Source organism: Tachypleus tridentatus, chromosome 12, assembly GCF_004210375.1.
Source record: "Tachypleus tridentatus isolate NWPU-2018 chromosome 12, ASM421037v1, whole genome shotgun sequence".
NCBI lineage: Eukaryota > Metazoa > Arthropoda > Merostomata > Xiphosura > Limulidae > Tachypleus > Tachypleus tridentatus.
In genome coordinates this window covers 84,277,648-84,301,347 of record NC_134836.1, presented here as the reverse complement: position 1 = coordinate 84,301,347, position 23,700 = coordinate 84,277,648, and the positions used below count along the sequence as shown (strand labels likewise).

At 33.0% G+C, this 23,700-nt stretch overlaps 2 protein-coding genes across 11 annotated transcripts in view; both read left to right on the top strand.

Moving 5' to 3' along the window:
- Positions 1–13,202, top strand: LOC143233852 (anoctamin-7-like). 3 transcript variants are annotated; one of them, XM_076470636.1, is made up of 5 exons: positions 1–305; positions 1,001–1,178; positions 1,746–1,798; positions 8,879–9,122; positions 11,864–13,202. In XM_076470636.1, exons 1-3 carry the CDS (start codon positions 128–130, stop codon positions 1,765–1,767), a joined length of 378 nt encoding a protein of 125 aa, XP_076326751.1. In that variant the 5' UTR covers positions 1–127; the 3' UTR covers positions 1,768–1,798; positions 8,879–9,122; positions 11,864–13,202. The 3 variants fall into 3 exon arrangements, with proteins under 3 accessions (XP_076326751.1, XP_076326749.1, XP_076326752.1); XM_076470634.1 differs by having other exon boundaries at positions 11,859–13,202; XM_076470637.1 differs by lacking the exon at positions 11,864–13,202 and adding an exon at positions 11,030–11,837.
- A 4,210-nt stretch (positions 13,203–17,412) lies between these two features.
- Positions 17,413–23,700, top strand: part of Mvl (solute carrier family member malvolio) — a 75,446-nt gene continuing 69,158 nt past the window's right edge. For 3 of the 8 annotated variants that reach the window (XM_076470630.1, XM_076470629.1, XM_076470628.1), the window contains exon 1: positions 17,414–17,780. Coding sequence is in view for 2 of the 8 variants with exons in the window: in XM_076470631.1 (XP_076326746.1) it covers positions 22,846–22,862 (17 nt within the window). In the remaining 6 variants the exon portion in view is untranslated. Of the gene's footprint in view, positions 17,781–22,830; positions 22,863–23,700 lie in introns of those variants that run through there. The other 5 variants (XM_076470633.1, XM_076470632.1, XM_076470631.1 and 2 more) reach the window with 3 other exon arrangements.

Below are 23,700 nucleotides of genomic sequence, written 5' to 3'. Positions count from 1 at the left end.
ATTCTTAGGTTATTAATGTTCATTCAAACGTATAGTAAGTCAGATTGTATGTAAAATTAAATTATTTATGCATTGACATCAGCAACAAAAACTGCTTCTATTTTTATGTTACAAAGATGGACAAACCATGTTTATAACTAGGGGAAAATTTTTTGGCACCTATCTGGATGGCTGCTACAGGTTTACAAGAAGTGGTCAGTGCATAAAAAGGGTGAGTGTGTTCATGAAAATCACTCAGTGGGAGAGTGGCTGCTACTTAATAAACCAAGAACAATTGGGTCTTTCTGGTGAATTTCTTGAAATGGGTAAGGCTTAAGTTTAACTAAAATAATAATGTGAAAATAATTACAATAATGGATATGTATGTTCTGCATAGAAACATGGACAGGTTAAAATGGTATTTTTTTCCATGTTTGTGGAACGCATTTAAACCTTTAATTATGACCTAGTCTGTATGTAACTCAAGTGGCTTTAAATTAAGTTATTCTACTTTAAAATAACTGACTAAATGGCTACTAGAAAAGTGGCAATCACATAAAATCTTTTGGTATTTTGGAGAAAAGTGTGAAATACAGGGAAACATGTCTTAAATATCTGTAAAACAGCTACACCACCTGAATGATTAGTATTATTTGGAACAGCAATTTTAAAGGACCTTGTCTGTGTTTTAGTTTGTTTGTTCTTTAAATGAAACACTATTAATATGCTACTTGATTTTGATGTTAATTTTTCTGTATTTACATTTATGTCAAACTAGAAATTAAATCTATTATTCAACCACCTCCAGACCTGAATCAACTCCATTAGGTTAGATTTTCTCTGTAATAAAGCTTGATACTTCCAGGAGTCACCACATGTATTATAGTTATTGTAGTCCATTAATTACAGCAACTTTAGACTATATTTAAATGTCTAGTTCCATTAATAATAAAAACTTCCTAAATCATTAAATGTACAATTTAGTTAATAAACCTTTCTGTAATTTATTATCCTTCTCTAGTGTTGCAGTTTGGATTTGTCACAGTTTTTGTGGCTGCCTTTCTTCTGGCACCATTGTTTGCTTTACTGAACAACATCATAGAAAGTAGGCTCTATGCTAGGAAGTTTATTACTTTTTTCCAACTACCTGTGGCAGAAAGAGTTAAAAGCATTAGTGAGTGCACAGTGTGGAGAACACAGTAAGCTTTTTATTCTGTTAAGAAGTAATTAAATTGACAGAAATCACAATGTGAATCTTTTAAAATACAGACAATAATGCAATGATATAGAACTTTTTTATGATGTACAAACTCTCTTTCATAAACTGATTGAGGACTGATATCAGTAAATAATAGCAATCACTTTGATAGTCATGTGTGAATCAATCAGTTGTAAGAAATATTTGGATTCTAGCCTGTAGGTATTTTCATTGTCATTATGACATTCAAGTTACCCAGATAGTTAATTAATGTAATACACACACTTTGAAGTTTGTTTTATTTCATACCTTGATTTTTTTACACTAAATATACACAGAAGAGTTATTAGAGTTAATTAATAACGTCTGATTAGTCTTAATTCATAACTTAGCTGAGATATATTTGTATATAATCCATTTTATACATGAATATAATGTTATTGAAAGAATTGTTCTGTAAGCAAAAAAAAGAATTGTTCTGTAAGCAAAAAACTAATAAAAAGATTTAGACAGTAAAGTTATTGAAATATATTCCAGTTATTCTAATATTTTGATTTTATTTTGGTAGGAATATGGTACAGAAATCTTGATTGTATTGGAAAGTTTTCTGTTATCACAAATGTAAGTATACATTGTATATTAAACAATGTTTTTACTTGCTTGTTTTTTACACTGATTGATAGTAACAGTACTTAAATTGATTGTGGTGACAAATGAATGTTTCATATGTGTATCAACGTAAAGCAAGACACCTTCAGAATTTGTGTAAATGAAACTTTTTCAACTTGCTATTATACAATACTGTGCAAAAGTGTTAGAATAAGAGAATATTGCAAAATGTACATACCTCTGCAGACAATAGCTTTTTTTTATATTTAGGGTTTTCACCTTTTACCCATCCAAGCACTGAACACACTTGCTCTGGGTTTTTATACCCCACTCAAATGCCCTCAACAAATTTTGATTTGCAAAATTGTCCACCAACTTAAATGTGCCTTCTATCTAAATACTGTATATAAGCACTTCATTCAGAGAACATAATCACACTTCCTTGACAAAGCATTTGGTGCAGGTTTTTACAAATAACAATGTTGTAATTATTAACAATTTACGTGGTGACTTTGAAAATGATTGACATTTCTACAGTTACATCTTCAGTTATATTTATAAATTAGTTCAAAAAAAAAAAAGGACCAATGGGTATGAATTCCTGTGTTAATATTTCAACTTTGAAAACCAACCAGACCTCTCCTCCTCCACCTCTGTTATCTGGTGTTTGTCAATAGCCAGGGGAGGGGTCACTCTCAGTCAAAGCTGTCCATGATATGATCATTTGCGAGATGGAGACATCCATGCAGCCCAATGGTATTTCTCTGGGTGGTTCTGAGGCAGTTTTTGCAAATGATCTAGTACTATCTGAGGAAAATTTACACTAACTTTTTCTCTTTCCTTCTGTTACTAGGTTGGCCTCAACAGAGGATCATTTTGATCAACTTTTTCTTTCTCCTTTAGTTGGTTATTCGAGTTTGTGAGGTTTTAGGGATCCCTCTAATTGTATTTAACTCTACTCCTGTCTGGTTGGTGGAAAGAACAACAAGTGACTAGTTGGTTTTTCTTCTTTCTAATATTGCTATTCATACTAAAATATTTGCAGTTAAGATACAGAGGACGAGTTGATGATTTTGTTGATATCTGCCTCAGTCAGATTGTCTTTTTCAGTTCTTTGTGTGGTTTCCTGGCATGTTTGCTCTAGGGATTTATTGAGTAGAGATACTTAGTTAGAGAGGGCTCATTTACCATCTTCTACCCTCAGGGTGTTAAGTGAAGCTCCTTTTCTCAATTACATGTTACTTACTGGAGTTCCAGAGGTGTTAAAATCATGAATTAATACAGCCCTTATACATTTATCTTTATCATCCTTTGATTCTTGTCTTTCTTCAGCATCTGGCACTAATTTGGAAGAAGTATAGACCTTTATTGTTTCCCAGGTCTATTGATTCCCACAATAGATTCCTTTCTCTTGAGGTTCTTTAGCTTGGGCAGACTGACAACAACAGTGTTAGTGACTATTCCATGGGTGGGGGGAAGCATGATTACAACACTTTCTGGACATCTGAAGTTCGTTCATCAGGGATCCACCATTATCTGGCCAACCTGTTGCTTTTCACTTCCAACAGAATCACAATAAATGGAGCTTTATTCCCAGGCTATAAGAGAATTGTTAATCAAAAGGGCAGTAGAGAAGGTCAGCCCTGTTCTTTCAAGATTTTATTTCTATTTATTCAGTGTAACCGAGAAGACAGGAGATTGGCATCCAGTCATTGTTCTGTCTCAGCACAACCAGTTTTTAGATCCTCCTCACTTTACAATAAAATCCTTTATCAACCTACTATGACACTTTACACCAGGGCTTTGGGTGATCGATTTTGATGTTACTAATACTTATTCCAACAGAACAAATATTTTCTCATATTTGTGCACAAGGGTCAGGTGCTGCAATTCAGGGCTTTACCTTCTGGTCTTGCGTCGGCACTTTATATCTTCTACAGAGTTGTTCAAGCTTTTTTCTTCGCCAACGTTCCTCGAGTCTATGCATATATCATCATACAGATGACTGGCTCCTTCTAGTCAACTAGCAGAACAACACACTCAAATTCTCTTTTCAGAAGCCACAAATGATCTTTGTAATCAAACTGAAGAAATCCATTCTGTTCTCAGTGCAATATCTCATTCATCTGGATATGTTTTCAATACTCACATACATCACACTCAACCAACCCCTATCAGGCTTTTATTTCTGTCTCCTACTGCATGGATGGTTTTATCTTTTCTGGGGATTTGGGCATCCTTCAGCTTCTCATTCCTTTTGAGATAAGCACATATGAGGTTCCTTCAGTGGTCACTGTGCAGTTAATGGATCATGCATTCTGATACTTCGGATCATCCTGTCTCATTACTCATAAGCAAAATTGTCAGTTGCAAAGTGGTTAGATTGGAACCATCCATTACTGGAGTATTTATTCCACCATCTTGTCCTGAGATCCATCTGTGCACAGATGCATCTCTTCAGAGATTGGAGACATATTCATGATCAGGAGTTCCAGGGTATTTGCACAGGAGACGTGTCTACTTACCATGTCAGTGTTTTTGATCTCCATGCAGTAAATTTAGCAATGGAAGTCTATCTTGGAGGGAAAAATTTTTTCATGATACATTCTGACAATTCCACAGTAGTATTTCAGATTTCTTTTCAAGGAGATGTGCATTCTCAAAACCTTTGTTTGTGTACCTTGCATCTACTCTACTGGGCTTATTCCCATTGCATTAATGTTTTAGCATGTTGTGTTCATAACTAAGTAAAAGTTGGTGATAGTACAGAACATATTAATGTTTGTAGAAACAAAAAACAATCATTTTAACCTTTGTAATCTCACTACAGAGCAATGTAGTCCTATTACATTTTAGAATTAAATAGTTTAATAATACTAGAAAACAAAATTGATCATTACCTTTATTTCCAGTTTTATTGACCAAATATTATATTCAGTTTACATTTCACCAGATGGGTCACTGAATGGATTGTTGAACTTCACTCTATTATATTTCAATAACAATATCAGTGACTTTTCTGTTGATGTGAATATCATTTCTGAAACTGACACCAGTGTTGAATACTGCAAATAAATGTTAATTTTGTTTTATTGTTTTAAAGTAACAGAGCATTAAAAACAATGTGTATGTGATTAAAACCCAGTGTCATGTCTCTTTAACACTACTGATATGGGACATCAAAGTGCACTAGTTGCAACCATTTTACATACATTCAAACTTTAATTCTACTGACATGGAATATCAAAGTGAACAAGTTAAAACCATTTTATGCAGATTCAAACATTAACCCTTCTGAAATGAGACATCAACTGCATAAGCCATAACCATTTTACAGATTCAAACATTAATTAAATTACTTTTTATGATATATGCATGTTGAAACAGACTAAAAATATCGTAGTACAACCATGGTTAAAAAAAAATGCAAATCCAAAATAAAACTTTTAAATAACTACAGATTTTACCATTCATATCAGTACAGTTAGTAAACCTAGTCCTCAGTGTTAATTATTTTAATAAATAAGGGAATTAAAAAAAGAAGCAGAAGAATTTAAAAACTAATTTTTAAAAATATTTCAAATTTAAACAACTTCTTAAGATCAACTGTAATATTGAGCAATAATTCAAACTTCAATTAAGAATCAAGGAAGGGTTTTTATGAAGTTATTAGACCATGAGGTTACATCTCATGTTACTGGCTACTACCATAAACCTATCTGATCTTTCACAACTTTAATGTTTGTACCTCACCACCAGGGGAAGCTTGTGTTAATTTAATAATAGATACATACTTAACATCAACATGCTCTAGCTAGAAGATAAGTTGGCACATTAACTAAAATATCATAGTTAAACTACATGATTGAAGGAATAGTAAAAACACAAAATGAAACTACAACAAAATAAAAGTAGAGTTTGCTGTCTCACAGTGTTAATAAACTTCAAATCAAAACACAATTTATAATTTATTAACACTGTGAGACAGCAAACTCTACTTTCTGATTTCAGTAATAAATAAATAAATTCTCAGTTTGTACCTTACTCCATGATTTGATGATGCTCTGACTTTTCATTTATAGATTTTTTTTTTTTTCTCTTCTCTTCTGGAAATGTATACAACATAACATAAACACATACAAACTAAAATATACAATTTCAATCCAAATGACGTATCTCTTCATTATCCTCTGTTCTTCAAGAAATGTCTCTTTAACGTTGCTATTGGACATCTTTATAACCAATGAAAAGAGTGTATTCTATACATAAGTCAGGCAAATTTCTTTTTATTTTGCCTGTCAAAGCCAATACTTCACAAAGCTCGCCTGATAGATTTAGACAAAAAATGTTGCTTTAAGCAGTAATGAATTTATTTTTATTTTTATAAACCTAATTGTAGGTCAGTTAGAAATTACAGTAGTTTTAGAATTCTATTCAAGTGCATTATTTAATATTTTTTAATGTAACATAATTATTCATAGTACTAAACAGAAATAGTATTATCCTTCTATAAACATAAAAAATAATTACGAGATATTTCATTATATTCACCATTGATTTAATTTTTATTCTAAAAGAAGTAACATTTGCACAAAACTTTAAAACTTTTTCTCTGAGGAAGATAGAAGGATTGTTTCTAGATTCTGTTTTGTGTGCAGTAACAAAGTTATACAAGAGAGAGAACTTTACTGACTTCATCTTCAGAAACATTTGAATCAACTGCAACTGCTCTTTTAATGACTGTATTTCAGGATTGATACACAAATATTGTTTAAATAAAACACAATAGAACTTGAAGATAAAACACTTGGATGATGTTATTACTTTTCTGCTGGTACAAATCTATTAAAATTTTCCAGGCATCAGATCCACAAAGTTCCAGCAAAATATCCTTACCCAATAGGATTTCAAAGGAACGTTTTTTGGAAAGAAACTATAGAATTATTTTCTAACAATTAGATATAACTAACAAACTTGCATATTGTTGTTCATACGAGGTCTGTTCAAAAAATACGCGGACTGTTTGAATTGCGTGGCTCCAGTTTGTTCCAGGGGAATCCGCTTGGTGTCGCTAGTTTCGCACTGATCAGCTGATTCCGACGCCATTTCCCGATTGCAGATATCTTCATTTGTGTATTAGCTATGCGGTTTTAAGTGAAGTGCGATTTTTTTCGTTTGGCAGATTTCAGAATGAATGACCTGAAGGAGCAACGACTTGCTGTGAAATTTTGTGTTAAACTTGGAAAATCTGCAACTGAAACTTTTGCTATGCTTAACATGGCTTACGGTGATGTTGCTATGAAGCGTACGGCATGTTCCTAGTGGCATGAACGTTTTAAGGATGGTCGACAGTCCATTGAAGATGATGAGCGTCCTGGACGTCCACGTCAACTGACGACCCACACGTCGACAAAATCAACACCCTGGTGCGGGCAAATCGACGTCTGACTGTCAGGGAGCTTGCTGAAGAGTGTGGGATATCAGTTGGATCTTGTTACAAGATTTTGACCGAAAAATTGAAGATGCACCGCGTTGCTGCGAAATTTGTGCCTCAGAACTCGTGAGTTTTTGGCCAAACACTCGATCATTGTTCTTCCCCACCCCCCCTACTCACCTGACCTTGCTCTTTGCGATTTTTTCTTGTTCCCCAAACTCAAAAGACCCTTGAAAGGAAGAAGATTTGAGACGATTCCCGAGATTAAGGCAAATGCGACGAAGGAGCTGGAGGACATTACAAAAGAAGCGTACCAGGACTGTTTCAACAAGTGGAAACACCGTTGGGATAAGTGTGTGCGTTGGGGAGGAGAGTACTTTGAAAGGGTCCCAGACCTGTAACTTCTAAATAAAGTACATTTTGTTTTATGACGTCAGTCCGCGTATTTTTTTAACAGCCCTCGTATAAGAACACAAAATGTACTTAGTTGTTTAAGTTAGCAAGTTAACTTTTTTTAAAAAAACGTAACTGAGTACAGATAATTTTAAGATAAAGTTGAAATTTTGTAAAATGCAAAACATCCACTATAAGTTGTTTACAATACTGGCTTCTATTTTAAAGTCATTTTATTTCATGATTTCTTCATTCATGTATCAAGACCAGAGAGCCCTCAACAGTAAACAACAAGTATGAATACAAGTCAATTTATTGGCATCTTGTTGTAGCTCACTTGGCTTTCATTGTTATTTTTGAAGTTGGAAATAATTTGTTTTCCAATTATAACTCTTATTTTTGATTGGACTTAATTACAGTTAGAGTTTATTTTAGTTTATATTAAAAAGAATCAATTTACAGTAGCTTTCACTTTAGGATATAAAATACAACCTTCTTTCTTCAAAAGATAGAATATTTTTAAACCTTAACAATATTTGTAAACAAATTGAAAGTTTTGTAGAACTAACCTTAGACTTTCAAAGGTTTAAAAAAATATCTCAGGTGTGTGTGTGTGTGTATTATCATCCCAAGAGACTTTATTTAACCAAAGTTTTCAAAACAAATATGAAGTGTGAATAGCTTTTATTAAATCACCTTTTATTTGTAATTTAAATTTTTTGAGGAAGCTAAACATATGTTTCAGTGTAAACAAACCCACAGAACCAGTTGAGAAATACTATATTAAATTAACTTCAGGGGAGTTGAAAACTTTTTAACATTTACTGTGACTGAAAATGTATGAACATTATAATTATTTTCAGTTGTTTTTAATGAAACAACATAAATAGGCTATAAATAGGTAATACATTTTAATACAGCCAGGACAATCCTAGAATGTTTATAAAATCTTCAGTTACATTTACCAAATTATCCTTCACAAAATGTGAAGGATTTGATTAATCATTTTTGTTATAAAACTATCCTTTTGTATTATCTAATTTTATAAGTGTTAAATTTTTTGTGGCTTCTGTTCATCCAGTATAATGTTTGTCGCACTGATACTGTTCTGAATGACTGTACATGCTTATTAGTAATTTAAGAAAATTTCATGATTTAATCATTGTTGAGAAAGTTTTATAATCTGTATTGGTTAAACAGTGTTATGTAAAAGGATTATGTTTTAAAAACTGCTCCAGTGAAACTTATGTTTTTATTTCTTTTAGAGTCTTGTTTTTATCATCACATCCTTAATTTGTTGGTTGATCCCTAACATTCCAAAGTCTTTGAAACTTCAAATCAGACATTGAAATAATATCATCAATAATATTATTGAAGAAGAACTAAGAAAACTGAAGGATGTCGAGGTTCGAAGTAGAGATAAGGCACGACTTCATAACATTGATTTACAGATTAGTAATATTTCACAGAATGCACTCAACAGAATAACAGCACATTCAGTTAATTGATGTAAGAGCTAGTTTGTTGTGTTTGACTTTCAAACTTTCATCCAAACAACTTGATATTGTATTTTCAAATTTATGTATGTATTGATACTGACCTGTAAGTTTTTCAATTTTTAGCAGATTACTTGAAAGTTACATAGTTTTATAGAAAAAAATGGTAAATGTGCATTACTCACACTTAAATGTGGTCCTTTAAAATGGTTTTGGTCTACATAAATTTAAAAATATTTGAATATTTCCCAGGTAGTTGTTTATTGATACTTAAAGATTTACTATGTGATATCTCTGACCAAAAGTATTAAATGCCCCAAATATAATAAATTATTCATCATATTACATTTAGTTCCAAAACACACTTATTTCTGCTGCCATTTATAACTATTACTCAACCACCAGGATTTCAATCTTTATCCATCTAAGCATCAATATGATTTTTTCTCTCTTGCTCCAGTCTTTGATACCACACTCAGTTGCCCTTGGCAATATACCATCCTCCTACATCAGTGCTCTCTCTATACTGGTAGTGTATATCAGCCCCTTTTTTAGATAATGTTATCACTTTTTCTTGACAGAATGTTTAGGCACAGTTTTCTTTACACAAGTGCTGCCACCCAGTGGCACATAGTGTTAGACTTTGGGTTTCAATGCTCATGATGGGCAGAGCAAAGATAGCCCATTGTATTGCTTTGCATTTAATTTCAAACAAACAAAACATAAGTGCTGCAATAATTGACATACTAGGTTGTGATTTTTGTGTCACCTAGTGGCTTTTTCTGGATAACTCATTATTTGAAAAAAAAAATTGTGACACACCATTTTGAGTCATGAATTCACAGGTTACTATTTCTAGTATGGAGGCTAATCAGCCCTCCTTTGTTCTTTTTTTTTTTTTTCTAGTATCTGTCAAAGATCAGAGGGGGTCATTCTCAGTTGAGGCTATCTGTGATCTTATTTGTTGTAAGATGAAAACTTTTATTTGGTTTAGGGATGTCTCTCCAGGGGGTTCTGAGGCTGAAGAGAATTTGGATTTTTTTTTTTTTTCCCCAGTGCCTGTGTTTACTAGGTCAGCTTCTCATGAGACCATATAAGACTCTGACAGCCAATGAGTGGGATAAATCTTTCTCACCAATTCTTTGGACAGATGTTTCTCATCTCTATGATCAATCATACACAGATAATTTGTGTCCTGTCAGAGCCCTGAGGCATTATGTGCCTAACACTAACTTCTTTTGGGATGATGGAACTAGAGTCTTTGTTCATTGATATTCTTCAGTTTCCTGATATGTGTTCCCAATTATTTAGATAAGTCAGCTTTGCAAATTGTTCTGTGTTGCTTGTTCTGGACTTCCTTTCCAGGCAAGGAAACTTCTGAGTGCTGCATGTCATCAGATTTGTGAGATTTCTATATCTTTAGCTGCCCATTTGAGGACATTGTATGGGCTATTTTTGAGCCTTTTCCAAATACTTTTCAATCACATTCTTTATATTATCTGGCAGTTTCTTCCTCTGAGAGTTTTCAACTACCCTTTGTGTCCATTTGGACAACATCTGCTAGATTACAAGGAAGAATAAGCATTTTGTGTCCTTCTCTTGCATCTCTTAATTTTCACAGTCCCTTACCCCAATTTTTTTTTCACTGGATCCCACTCTGTGGCAGTTTTTGACCAGATAGGTGTGCTTTTATTAGTCCAGTTTTACACTAACAACTAATTTAACTGTACCAATTGTAACAAGCTCTGTAGAAATAAGCTGTTTCATAAGATCATCCAGAAGCTTACCAAATGGTATTACTTATGGACTATCATGAGTAAAGCTAAAGGGGATTCTGCTCATCCATGCCATTCATCAGTTTTGATAAATTTTACTTTTACAAATTTAGGGAATTTAGTTCACCTATTTCATTGTTTCCAGAACACTGTTCCTCAAGACTCCCCAGTGTGCATTACATCCCAGATACTACTGGTACAGCTAGGGAGTTTTTAACACATCCAGTTTCCAGTTATTGGGGTGGTGAACAGAGGCTTTTCCTTCAGTGTTTGAGTGTTTTCATCTGATGTTGGAGAAGAGGGCAAAGTTGAGAGTATAGTACCAATGGCAGTTGATAGTGATATAAAACACTGGAGCAAGAAGTAAAACATCAGACCAATGTTTAGATGGGCAAAGAGCAAAACCCTGATGGTCAAGTAATAGTTATAAGTGTGAGTGGAGGTAAATTATTGGAAGTACATTTTCAATTTAGAAAAATGTTAACATAAGTTATCATTGACCTGTGTAGAATTTGAACAAGGCAGAGTAAACAGGTTGATAATAACATCTAATCAAATATTTGTGGTGAGTGAAGTCCAAAATTAAGTCTAACAGGGAAAGTTTTCCTACACTTATGTACCCCAAGAATAAGTGATGAATACTGTATGTTATTTAGAAGAGTTCTGTTTTTACTTAACATTTGATGTATGACAACCTCAAAGGCCAAACCTTCTTAAATCTTATACAGAAACAAATATCTTGTTTCTGTTTATATACTTAATGTTCACACCATCTTTGTGACAGCAGTTTTAAACTATCTTGTAGCTTGTGTTATAACACTCATGTTCTCCTTTGTAGAACGTTTTTAAGTACTTAAAGTTGTGAGAATATTGTGTTCAATATTTTGATAGATAATGATCTTGTGTCTTTTAATGTTTTATGGGGACGTGTTCTGTTTTTTTAACCAAATTTCTACATTTTACATATCTTTTAGAACAGAGGTCAGCAACCTTTTGGGTCTTGGGAGCCAATCTGAATTTAGAACAAGAATATTGCAGGAAATCAAAATAAACTCTTATGTTACATACAAACACTTAATGAAATACCAGATAAGTAAAACTAAAGAAAATATAAATTGATTATAATATTTACAGAGTGTTCGTTTAATAAGATTGGTGCTGTTACATTGTTTCATTTCTTTCTCTGAAGTCTGTTTCCCAGCTGGTCAAATGTAATTTCATGTTCAGTTTTCTGCTATTAGTACTGAGCACAGGTTGTTTCTGATGTAGGAAAATGTCTGAATATACACGTAGAACCAAACATTGTTAAGATGAGATAACACTGTGGAAGTGGAAGACCATTCTAGAGTTGGAGAATAGTTATATTTGTGCCCCAGTTTCTTCAAATCAATCCAGTTGTATAGTTTTGGGAAAGTTTCTAGATTAGTGCTTAGCATGTCAAACTTCTCAAGCCAGATGCCTGGATCCTTAAGATCACCAACTTCCAGTTCTAAATCTCCAATTATGATGTTGGAAATAATCATCTGATCCAATTGTTCCACATAAGATTCATGTTGGCAGATACAAACTTGAACAAGGTGATGTGCTCGCAGAAGTCTAAAGAACAAGACTTGAACAGTGTTACAATCTGTCACAGTTACAAATTGTTATCAACTTTATCATTTGTGTATGAATTTCAAACTTGTGTTCAGAGTTTGTTTTCAGAAACACCATTGTTAAAATAATGTTTACTCTTTGAACTGTTTTAGTGTCTCCACAATGTTAATTTCCAGTGTTTTAAAATAATGATAATTCAGGAATTAAAGTTTTGAATTTTTACACTAGTCATCACTTTTTTTAAATCATTGTTAAATAGGTTTAGTAAAAAAAAGCTATAATTTTAAAAAGATCTTGAACTAAATTTTGTTCAGAGGAAGTTTATCTCAACCCTCCTTTCTTTAGTTTAAAATTTATCATGTATATTGTTTTTATCAGTGTCAGTAAATGTTGGTTGTCATAATTTTTTTAAGTACGCTGTCAAATTATCAACAGAAAAAATTGTTTATATGATTGTAACAAAGAGTAAACTAAAGTTATTTGATTAACTCAAGGAAACTTATTTGAACTTAGTGAAAACTTCAGTTTATGAATTAGTACTTACTATTATAAATGTGTGCATTAGTAAAAAATATTGAATATTCATCAAGATGTATTGGATACAGCTTCAGATTTTAAACAGATTTGTGTTATGTACTTGTTATAATCCTTTAATAATAATTTGAATCATTCATTCGGGTGAATGAAAATTGTAAAGTAAATAAAAACTAGTTTCTTTAAAATGATGTATGTTTAGCTTTATATATGCAAAAACGGCTCGTTTGGGTTGAGAAAATATTTTACATAGAAAAGCGAACAACGTTTCGCCCTTCTTCAGTCATCGTCAGGTTCACAAAGAAAGACCGGAAGCTGACCACATGTTTGGAAGGGGTTGTGTAACTGAGTGTTGGAATGTAGAGGGCGGTGTTAGATGTTTGAATATATAATTTTATTTTATTATATTAATATAGGTATAAAGGTGTTCCTTTATATTGGTTTATTTTGGGTTTAAGTTGTTGTATAAGTAAGGCTTCTTTAATTTTGCATTTGTTTGTTTGTTTCTTTATTTAGTATTTGAGTATTTTTCATGGTTATGTTGTGTTTATTTGACTTGCAGTGTTTGAAAACGTGTGAAGGTGACTTTTTATGTTCTTTGAATCTGGTTTCCATTTTTCTACTTGTTTCTCCAATATAGAAGTCGTGGCAGTTATCACATTGTATTTTATAAATAATGTTGGTGTGGTGTTTGTCAGTGTAGTTTTTACATAGTATAGACCTCAGTTTTGTGCCGGGTTTTTGAATAAATTTGGTATTAACTGGAATGTCATATTTTGTCACTAATTTTTGCCAAATGTTGGTTATTTGTTTGCTGATGTCAGGAATATATGGTATACAGCAGTATATGGTTTCGTGGTTTTTTGATTCGTGAGCTGTATTTACTTTAGTTGGTTGATTTTGCTTTCTGTCTAGGTGTGTGCGTATAATGTTTTCTACGGTTTGTGGAGGAAACTTATTGATGTTGATGAAGTATTGTTTTATTTTGTCTAATTCATCGTTAATTTTATCTGGTGAGCATAGTTTTATGGCTGTGTTTATTTGGTTTCTTAGTATGTTGAATTTTTGTTTTGTTTCATGTGCTGAGTCCCAAGGAATGTATAGTCCAGTATGGGTGATTTTTCGGTGGATTTCTGTTTTGAATTGTGTGTCAGTTCTTGTAATTTTGAGGTTAAGAAATGGTATTTGATTGCTTTCTTCATGTTCACATGTGAAGTTAATGTTGGGATGTATAGAGTTAATGTGATTGAAAAAATTAAGAATGTGTTCTGTAGATTTGAATCCCGCAACCGTGTCATCTACATATCTGTACCAATATAGTGGTGGATGTAATGCTGTGTTAATTGCTTGCGTTTCAACTTGTGTCATAAAAATATTGGCTAGAATTGGTGATACTGGGTTGCCCATGCTTAGGCCATTTGTTTGTATATAGTTGTGGTTGTTGAACATGAAGTTTGTCTTTATCGTGGTGAATTCTGTGAGGGGAATTCTGTGAGGGTTGCTAATTGGTTGCTGGGAATGTCTATAGTTGGGTTAGGGTCTCGGATATAGAGTTCTAAGGCTATCTTGCAGGCTTCACTGGTTGGAACTTCTGTAAAGAGGGATATCTGCACCAGTCATCCCTCATTTAGCAATGTAAGACTAGAGAGAAGGCAGCTAGTCATCACCACTTACCGCCAACTCTTGGGCTACTCTTTTATCAAAGGACAGTGGAATTGACTGCACGTTTGAACCCGCGACCCTCAGACTATGAGTCAAGTGCTTTAGCCACCTGACCATGCAAGGTCAGGGAAGAAGGGAGGGAAATGTGAGAAGAGGAAAGTAGCTATTAGAAATAGAATTTCAGTTAAGGAAAATTATATCTTTCGATAGAGTACTTTCTCTCTTCTCCAAGTATTAGCTTGAATCCTACATTGAATTGGAAGAGAGAACTAAAGGCTTATGCTTCAAAAGCATCTAAATGACACCCCTTAATTGAAAGGAACAGGTAAGGATATATGAGGAGGGGCACTGCATCACATTTGTGTCATAAATATCTTTTCTATGACAAGTGATAAGTTCAAGAGGACCAGACACGGAACAAGAAGAGCACATGTGTGTGGTAGAGGATGGAGCTAGAAAGAGACATAAAAGAACTGGAATCACTAAATCCCATGATGAATGGTGGGTAAGAGATGATGTGTTCCAAGACTTTGAGTGGCTAGGCTGTAAGGAGCTAGACTTAGTAAGTCAACTACATCCAAAAACCTATCTCATTCAGTACTGACATACTCGGAAAAAAATGAATGAGGACTGATGCCTTCTCCACCTCAAGTCCTAGGGCTCAGAGGGAAACTCACCAGAAAACTTCAAGAATGCACAGGATGGCCTAATGGCAGGGATTGAGAATGTGTCATTTAGAATCTGATAGAACGCCATCACATTCACTCGACCCCCGCAACCGTGAACAAGTTCGAAACGATCCAAGTCATCAAAAATCTCATAATGAGGGAACCAACAACAGAAGTGAAAACATGCCACAAATACTTTTTGAAACTTATTACACAGTGGAGCAATCGAGAGGAATATTTGTTTGTTTGTTTTGAATTTCGCGTAAAGCTACACAAGGGCTATCTCTTCTAGCCGCCCCTAATTTAGCAGCGTAAGACTAGAGGGAAGGCAGCTTGTCATTACAATCCACCGCCAACTCTTAGCATGAACAGGAGACAGCGTTACGTGAGTCTGGTGATAGCAATGTTCTACTGGTGTACAGGTGATGCATAGTGATTTACATGAGCGACATCTTGGAACTTTAAATTCCAACAGAGAGAGGGATTAAGGCTTGTAATATGCATTAAAAAAAGGTTCGAAAATAGAGGACAGCTCAAAACGGGAAAGTTAATCTTGTGAGGGAAGGGAGAACACCATATCTTAGTTAATTTTGCCCAGTTTTATCCAAGTAGTATGTTAAAATTTATTAGAAGTTATTTGGACATAATTCAATATACAACGAATAAAAAACATGTATAATAAATACTAATTAAACATACCTTGTGCTGTAACATAAGCCTAAAGATTCACAGTTACTCATAAATTGCTGTGTATAATTAATGAAGGCAAACTAACGACCAATGAATTCACACTGATACTTTTTTTTACAAATCATCAAAATATGATTTACAACAGTAAAATATGTAAAAAAAACAACATAATAGGCAAGTAGAATACACATATAATGGTAAATATATCGCGATGGTATGTATTAATGCTTTTAATCCAAAACTGTATAAATTATTTTACTAGGAAATCGCAAATCTCAATTTATTAACAGTTTATGCATGCATATTTGGGTCCAGAGAAGAAGGCACAAATAACAATCCTTCCCCAAAGCCCAGGGCGGTTTTCGGCGGCCCTGGTGATGTTTGGTGTTGACTAGCTGCCTTCCTTGTAGTATAACCATTATAAATAAGAATGGCTAATAAAGACAGTTTTCGAATAGTTTTGCGCGAAATTCAGTAATCAAACAAATAAAACAAACACTCTTACACAACCACTCTTCACGAAATATCGTATTTTGAATTTATCTTGTTCTAGATATTTTTAAAAGTTGCTTGATTTTATTGTGATGCTCCTTATAACTACATAACACTAAATACGGGAGAAAATGTTGATAATAGTGAATAGCATAGACACCTAATTAATGAATCAATGAATTCCTATTATAAGTTTCCATTTTATAACATCGAATAATCCTAGTTCATATAATATTAAATTAGCTACTCATTTTCTATCCTTCCAAGTGGCTCAATGGTAAAGCTTATAATGATAAAAACAGGTTTCTGTACTCATGCTGAGCATAGTATTTGTTTGTTTATCTTTTGAATTTCGCGCAAAGGTACACGAGAACTATCTGCGCTAGCCATCCATAAATTAGCAGTGTAAGGCAACTAGTTATCATCATCATCCACCTCCAACTTTTGGGTACTCTTTCATCAACGAATAGTGAGATTGACAGTAACATTATAATGCTCCCACGGCTGAAAGGACAATCATTTTGGGTGTTAGAGATTCAAACCCACGACCCTCAGATTACGAGTCGAGTGCCCTAACCACCTAGCCATGCCAGGCCGCTGTGGGCGTAGTACAGATAGCCCATTTGGTAACTTCGTACTTAAAAAAAAATTACTGTATTGTTTTAATTCTGATCTTAAACATTCAGATTAATTGTGCACTTTTTTAAAACTGTTTTAAATAATTTAAAAATCCGAGAATATATAGGAGTCTTTTTTTTTTGTTACCATGTGTGATAAAAAATCATCATCAAAATTAGTAGCGCTGTCACTGCTATTAAACTATCTTTCATGTTAGCTTGTAGGTACGGCCCGGCATTGTTGAGCGGGTTTAGGCGTTCGACTTGTAATTTGAGGGTCGCGGGATCGAATCCCCGTCGTACCAAACATGTTCGCCCTTTCAGCTGTGGGGGCGTTATAATGTTACGGTCAGTCTCACTATTCGTTAGTAAAAGAGTAACCCAAGAGTTGGCGGTGGGTGCTAATGACTATCTGCCTTTCCTCTAGTCTTACACTGCTAAATTATGGACGGCTAGCACAGATAGCCCTCGAGTAGCTTTGTGCGAAATTCCAAATTCCAAGTTAATTTTTGTATAGTTTTTAATAGATGGCGTATTTGTTTGTTTACTGCAAGGTATTATTATAATACTCGTGCTTCGTACAGGTGGATACAATGATATCTGTACTTTATTCGACAGAGATTTGAGGATTCCGAAGGTAGGATTAACAAATAATGTTTTAGAAATTATTGGAAATGTGTGTATAATATCAGTAGTACATTACAGGTACGTTTATTTTTATACGTTTCTTGTAACATGGTCACGATCTTTTACTTCTCTGTTTCTAGTTTTATTATTTATTAATGTGTGTGAATGTTTAGTTAAAAAAAAAATCAAAAAAAATCGAGCTATCCGTTGTGTTTACGGAGGGAAATCAAGTCCGTGATATTAACGTTAGGTTCGAAGTCTTACTGATATTATTTAATTTAAAAAGCAAGAACTACTTCTGTTAGTGTTATTATTAATGCAGTATATATATTATTGTTATTGCTATGTGATTTACACAGGTGCAGTATTCGTAGGTTTGCGCAGTAACCAGTATCTCCGATACAGTTACCCACTTATTTTGATAATTTCTTATTGTGTTGTATAATTAAATGTGTCTTATTTAAAGGGGCTTCATAAACTATTAGCCACCTCATGATACTTAAGATGCCCTATTTTGATTACAGTTATTTCGGTTACTATCATTTCTCACTCTTGTCTTGCCATAGTTCGTTCTACATGCACTGTTAAGTATTAGTTTATTGGAATATAAATGCCAAATTATATACTAAGAAATAAGTGACGTTATATTTACAAAATCTTCTTTAAATAGCATATTTAGGTATAAACTGAATGTAGTAAACCTTTATATAAACAGGCAATTGAAATCAAAATTGAAAGGTTTGAATTAAAAGTTTCTTTAAAGTTAGAAATTACAAGTAAGAATCTTTAAAACTAAAATACAAAGATGGTAATGCACACTATCAGTTTCTTAAATCATAACTTTGGGAAATCACTCCTTCATGTTAAAACTGGAAGAATTTTCTTTCACAGTTTGAAACGTTTCACTACTAACCCAATTAAGAATGCAGTAAGTCTTTACATGTAGCTTGCAATATAAAATACAACATATCCAAAAACTAAATATTAGTTTGATTTACATTACTTATGCTAAGCATTTGGTTAAATAGATAAGAATCATATAATTTTCCTAGAGTCATGAATATAAAATATATGAAATTAGTGCATGCAGTCTAAAAATCCTGTTACTATATTGTAAATGAAGAAATTGAGTAAAATCCTAACAGAGGGTTAAGTTCTATATAATATATACCCTATCTTTTGAATCTTTTCCAAACTGAGTAAAATCAAAATAGAGGGTTAAGTTCTGTATGATATATACCCTGTCTTTTGAATCTTTTTCCAAACCGGGAATTTTTTCTTCTCTTACTGTGACTCTATTTTATTCTTCTACATCTATCGTTTACTCACATTCCAACTTGCTTTCCTCTTTATTCTTTCCTTTGAAGCTGTGATCTGCTATCCTAAGAGATTTACCAGGGAAAGGTCACATTAAGTTGTTCTTCACAATTCTACATTTTTATTTCAGCTTTTGTCCAGCTAATTTTTTTTTTTTTTATTCTGGGAATTGCTTCATTGGGTACCTTGTTTTGTGGTATTAGACTCTCTCAGATTTATTTCAAGGAACTCTAGTTGGCACCCTACCTTTATTGCAGACCTATAGAGAGTTTCTCATCCTGTGGCCCGATTTTGTTGTACTTCCTCTTAAGAGATGTTCTCCAGTGGCACAGTGGCATGTTTGAAGATTTACAGTGATAGAAACTGAGTTTTGATACTTGTGATGGGCAGAGCACAAATAGCTAATTATGTAACTTTGTGCTTAATATCAAACAAACAAATCCTCCCAAGAGTCTATCCATTATTGGGCTCAACAGTTAATTCAGTTATTTCTGAAACCACCTCTTAGCTTTGATCCTGTGGTACCTTTGCAACTTTGCTGGAATTCCTTGGGTCCCACAAGATTTTTCTGTGACATCCAGGGCCATCACCTCTCTGATTTTTACTAAGTTCTGATGGCATTTATATAGAGAATGCACTTATGAGATCTTTATTTTCAGCAGTTTATGTACATTTCACAACTAGTATCCCTATCCTGGAAGGATTCATCTGCCACAACCTCCATTCTCCTTTGAGAGTTATCTTGTTTTTCTGGTTGGATGGTTAGGCTCGTGAGTCACTATTTGATTCATTTTAGATTGAATACCACATAATTTGTTGGGTGGATTCAACCTTCTCTTTTACATTTTCAAGAAAAATAACATCTGATTTCGAAGGCATCTATGTATTTCCTTTTTTCTTTTTTTTTTCCTGATGTGGCATGAGGTTCTGTCAGATCAGTAAAATATACCTTGTAATCCACTACCTATTCTTTTTGTACTTCCATCTTTCAGTCTCACTGTCATCATAGTTCAAGCACTTTCACATAGGTGAATATCCATGTTTTTTAACATTGCTTAGATTTACACATCTTTACAAGTGTCCTTCTAGCTAGAGTGGGTGGGATGATTAGTTCTAAATTCTAAGTACCTTCACTTTTTTTCCATTGATGCCCTTAAGATGTAGGCAGTTCAATGGACCTAGTACTCTCCTTTGTTAAAGCTGTCTGGACATCCTACTTTGGTCTGTCTTGTCAACTTTAGTTTCATTTTTATATCACCTGGGAGGGGACTTGTGTTTTTTGTTCTCAAGCTCACATTGGGTTCATAGTAATAATTTCTGGCTATTTGCTTTCTTTATTCTGGAAGTTATGAATTTAATGGTGAATTGGGTATCTTATGTGGACTTAATTATTAAGACAGAATGGTCTTTGCAGTTCCTTTTGTTTTTGTAAATTTTTTCCCACTTTGGGAGTTATGTTATCAATGCTAAGTTTACTTCTTTGGTCACTAGTTCTAGATTCCATTATCCTAGCAGTATTCACTCTGTATATGGATTGGTCTACCATTTTTATGTATACTGGTCTGCTTCATCAACTTCTTTCCAAGATACCAGCTTAGTTTACTGCACCTCTTGCCAGATTATTCTCATTGCCCTCTCTTTGATTATTTCTCTTCTGACCTTTTCTCTTTTACCTTTTGGTAACTGTGAGAACTCTTATCTTTTCTGTCTTGGAAATTCATGTTTCATCATGATGTTTTACACCATCTTCTCTTGTGGCTTTTGTCCAGTCCAATACAAGGCATGCATGATTTTCTTGCATTATAACTTGTTTTAATGTTTCTTCTGTAATGACGAGAAACGCTCTTGAAGTAAAAATATATATTGGGATGGCTGATGTGGGTTAAACCTGAAGATGACCTAAGAAATTTGAAATGTTGTTTTCTCTTTTATTAATAAAAGTGTTAATATCCATACCAGCCATCCTGAGATATACATTTTCATGCTTCTCTTGTTAACCATTCACTATTGTGATATATTTTTGCATGAGGATGATTTACTGATACTGGTCCGTTCAGCTCTTCTTTTATACAGGGTGTTGAACTTTTTTTTATCTTACTTACTATTTTATCTGGCTTTTGAGAATGATCTATTTGACATTTAAGTTCTTCAGACTACACGGTAATATAGATTCTGTTAGTATTATGCAAAGAATAAAGTGAATATAAACTATAAATAAAGAAAAAAAGACACATATAAACAAATTTGTATTAAAAATGAAGTATATTTGGTATATTTACCAGACTAGTTAGCTTTTTTTCTTTCTTTTGATTAAACTGGTTGTTGGAGTAAAGAGGAAGCTTTTCTGCACAAGTACAGGACAGGAAAAATTATACTATATTACACTTTCAAATCAGACAATAGATTTAAGTACAACATACCATAACCAAAAGCTACATACATCATTGACTGTTGCAAATAATATATATAATATATAGGGGATAAAACTTCAGCCCATACCAACTTGCTCAATCATCTGTGTTACCCATTGTGATGGCCTTAATAAATATTTACATTATCTATGTGTAAAGGTAATATGGGATTGAAATTCATCTCTCTTGTCACGTAGGTATTTGGTGATACTTTTATTTCATATTTTAAGCTTGTTTGTGTGTATACGAAGAAATTCGGTACTATATTAAAACACAAATTAATAAAAAGAACAAACACCAATAGTTTTTGTGCACCACATATATACAGTATGTGCAAAAATAGTCATAATTTCAAACATGTATACAGAGTCTGCTGAAAAAAGTGCAGTGAAATTATAATTGGTATAAAACAACAACTTGGCTGTGACATGCATCATTTTATGTAGCACTAACAAGTTAGAAATTGCAAGTGAAATATAATGCAAACTGCAAAATTTGTTGTCAGATACTGAACTCTGTCATGCCTGCATTAAGAGCATACTGCATTGTTGAATTAAAAAACATTTATAAATGAACATGGCCATTCTTCCTTGCATTTAAAACAAAATATACTTCAGAGGTAAAATTTATTCAGTGAAAAGCTTTATTTCTTCTATATACATAAAAATGAAAGCAAAATTAGATACATTTGGTGTTTGCAAAATATCAAAGCTGCAAATTCATACAAGTACCACGTATAAAAGGTGTTTTATTTGCATAGTCTGCATATTGTTATTTGTAGAGAAATCTTTTTAAGTTCCAAGCTATTTAATTCAAGTTTTTTTTCTTTTTTGCATTTCAGTTAAACCATGCAACAGGTGTGCCAATTCCATGCACCCAAGTATAATATATTTAACAAAAAAGTTTTGAAAAGATGTTGGGGAATTATTGTATGGAACTTTATATCAGATTCTAATGAAACAGAGCATTGATGCATCCTTTTCTAAGTGAAATTTATTCTGTAATAGTAGTAGTAAATCATATCTTGACCTTTCTTTTCAAGTTGTGAGTACATGTTCAGTATAACTTGTTTTATATTGTTTATTACTTTATCTAGTTTTTCTCATGTCACAACAGATATCAGTATTTATATTGAGCTCTTGTGACATTCCCTTTTTGAACACTGTTGAAGGAACTAAATGTGTTAAAGGTTGTGGTTATGGAATATGTTGGGTATTTTACTGAGAATTCTCAAATGGTAAACTCCTGCAGAGCTTTTATTATATGTATACATAACATATGGTTAACAAGTGCAATTGTTTAAGTAAGGCCAGGTGTACTTCAAAACTGTTACAAACTGCTCTTTATATGATTGGAGATATCTGGTAAGAGAGAATGAAAATACATGTATATTAAAAATTATGCAGAGTGAAGCCTTGCAGTTTAACTTTGCTTATAGGTAGTTCAGTTACTTATTTGATAATTTTTATACTACTATAATTATGAGCAACTATGTAATGTTCCTTTATATATTTAATAAGGAATATTCATATTTAATCCCATGAATTATCTATAATTTAAATATATTTTGTAAGCTTATTTATTTACAAGTTATTATGTAAAAAACAAGTATAAACTAATTACATGAACTTTTCTATAGAAGCTCTGGTCACTTTTATGTGTACTATATGTTTGATCACAGTAACTTTGAGTTATGGTGTTGAAAATGTATGAATAGAGAAGATTGATGATTAATTGTGTGTAAAAATATATTTTGATCTTTTGCTCATTTTATAAGTCATTATGTAAAGACAAATGATGTGTTTCTTAACACTCCTACGAAAAGTGGGGCCTAATATGCCCCAGAGCAACTTGAAAAGTTATTAATATTAGGCTAATAATTTTGTATTTAAATGAAATTTAAATGATATTTAATGAAATGAAATCAAATGAAATGGCAATTTCATTTAAATACAAATTTATTAGCCTAATATTAATAACCTTTCAAGTTGCTCTGGGGCCTATTAGGCCCCACTTTTCGTAGGAGTTTTAAGAAACTATTGTTGAATTGTTCCTCATCTCTTAAGAGTAAATAGTGAAAATATATTGTTTGAATATGATTGTAAAAAACAAAGTTTACTTCATAGAAATAGGTAGTGATTATTTTATCTAAACCAATTATTGTTTATGAGTAGGAACAGGGATTGTCAAATATCTCTGGAA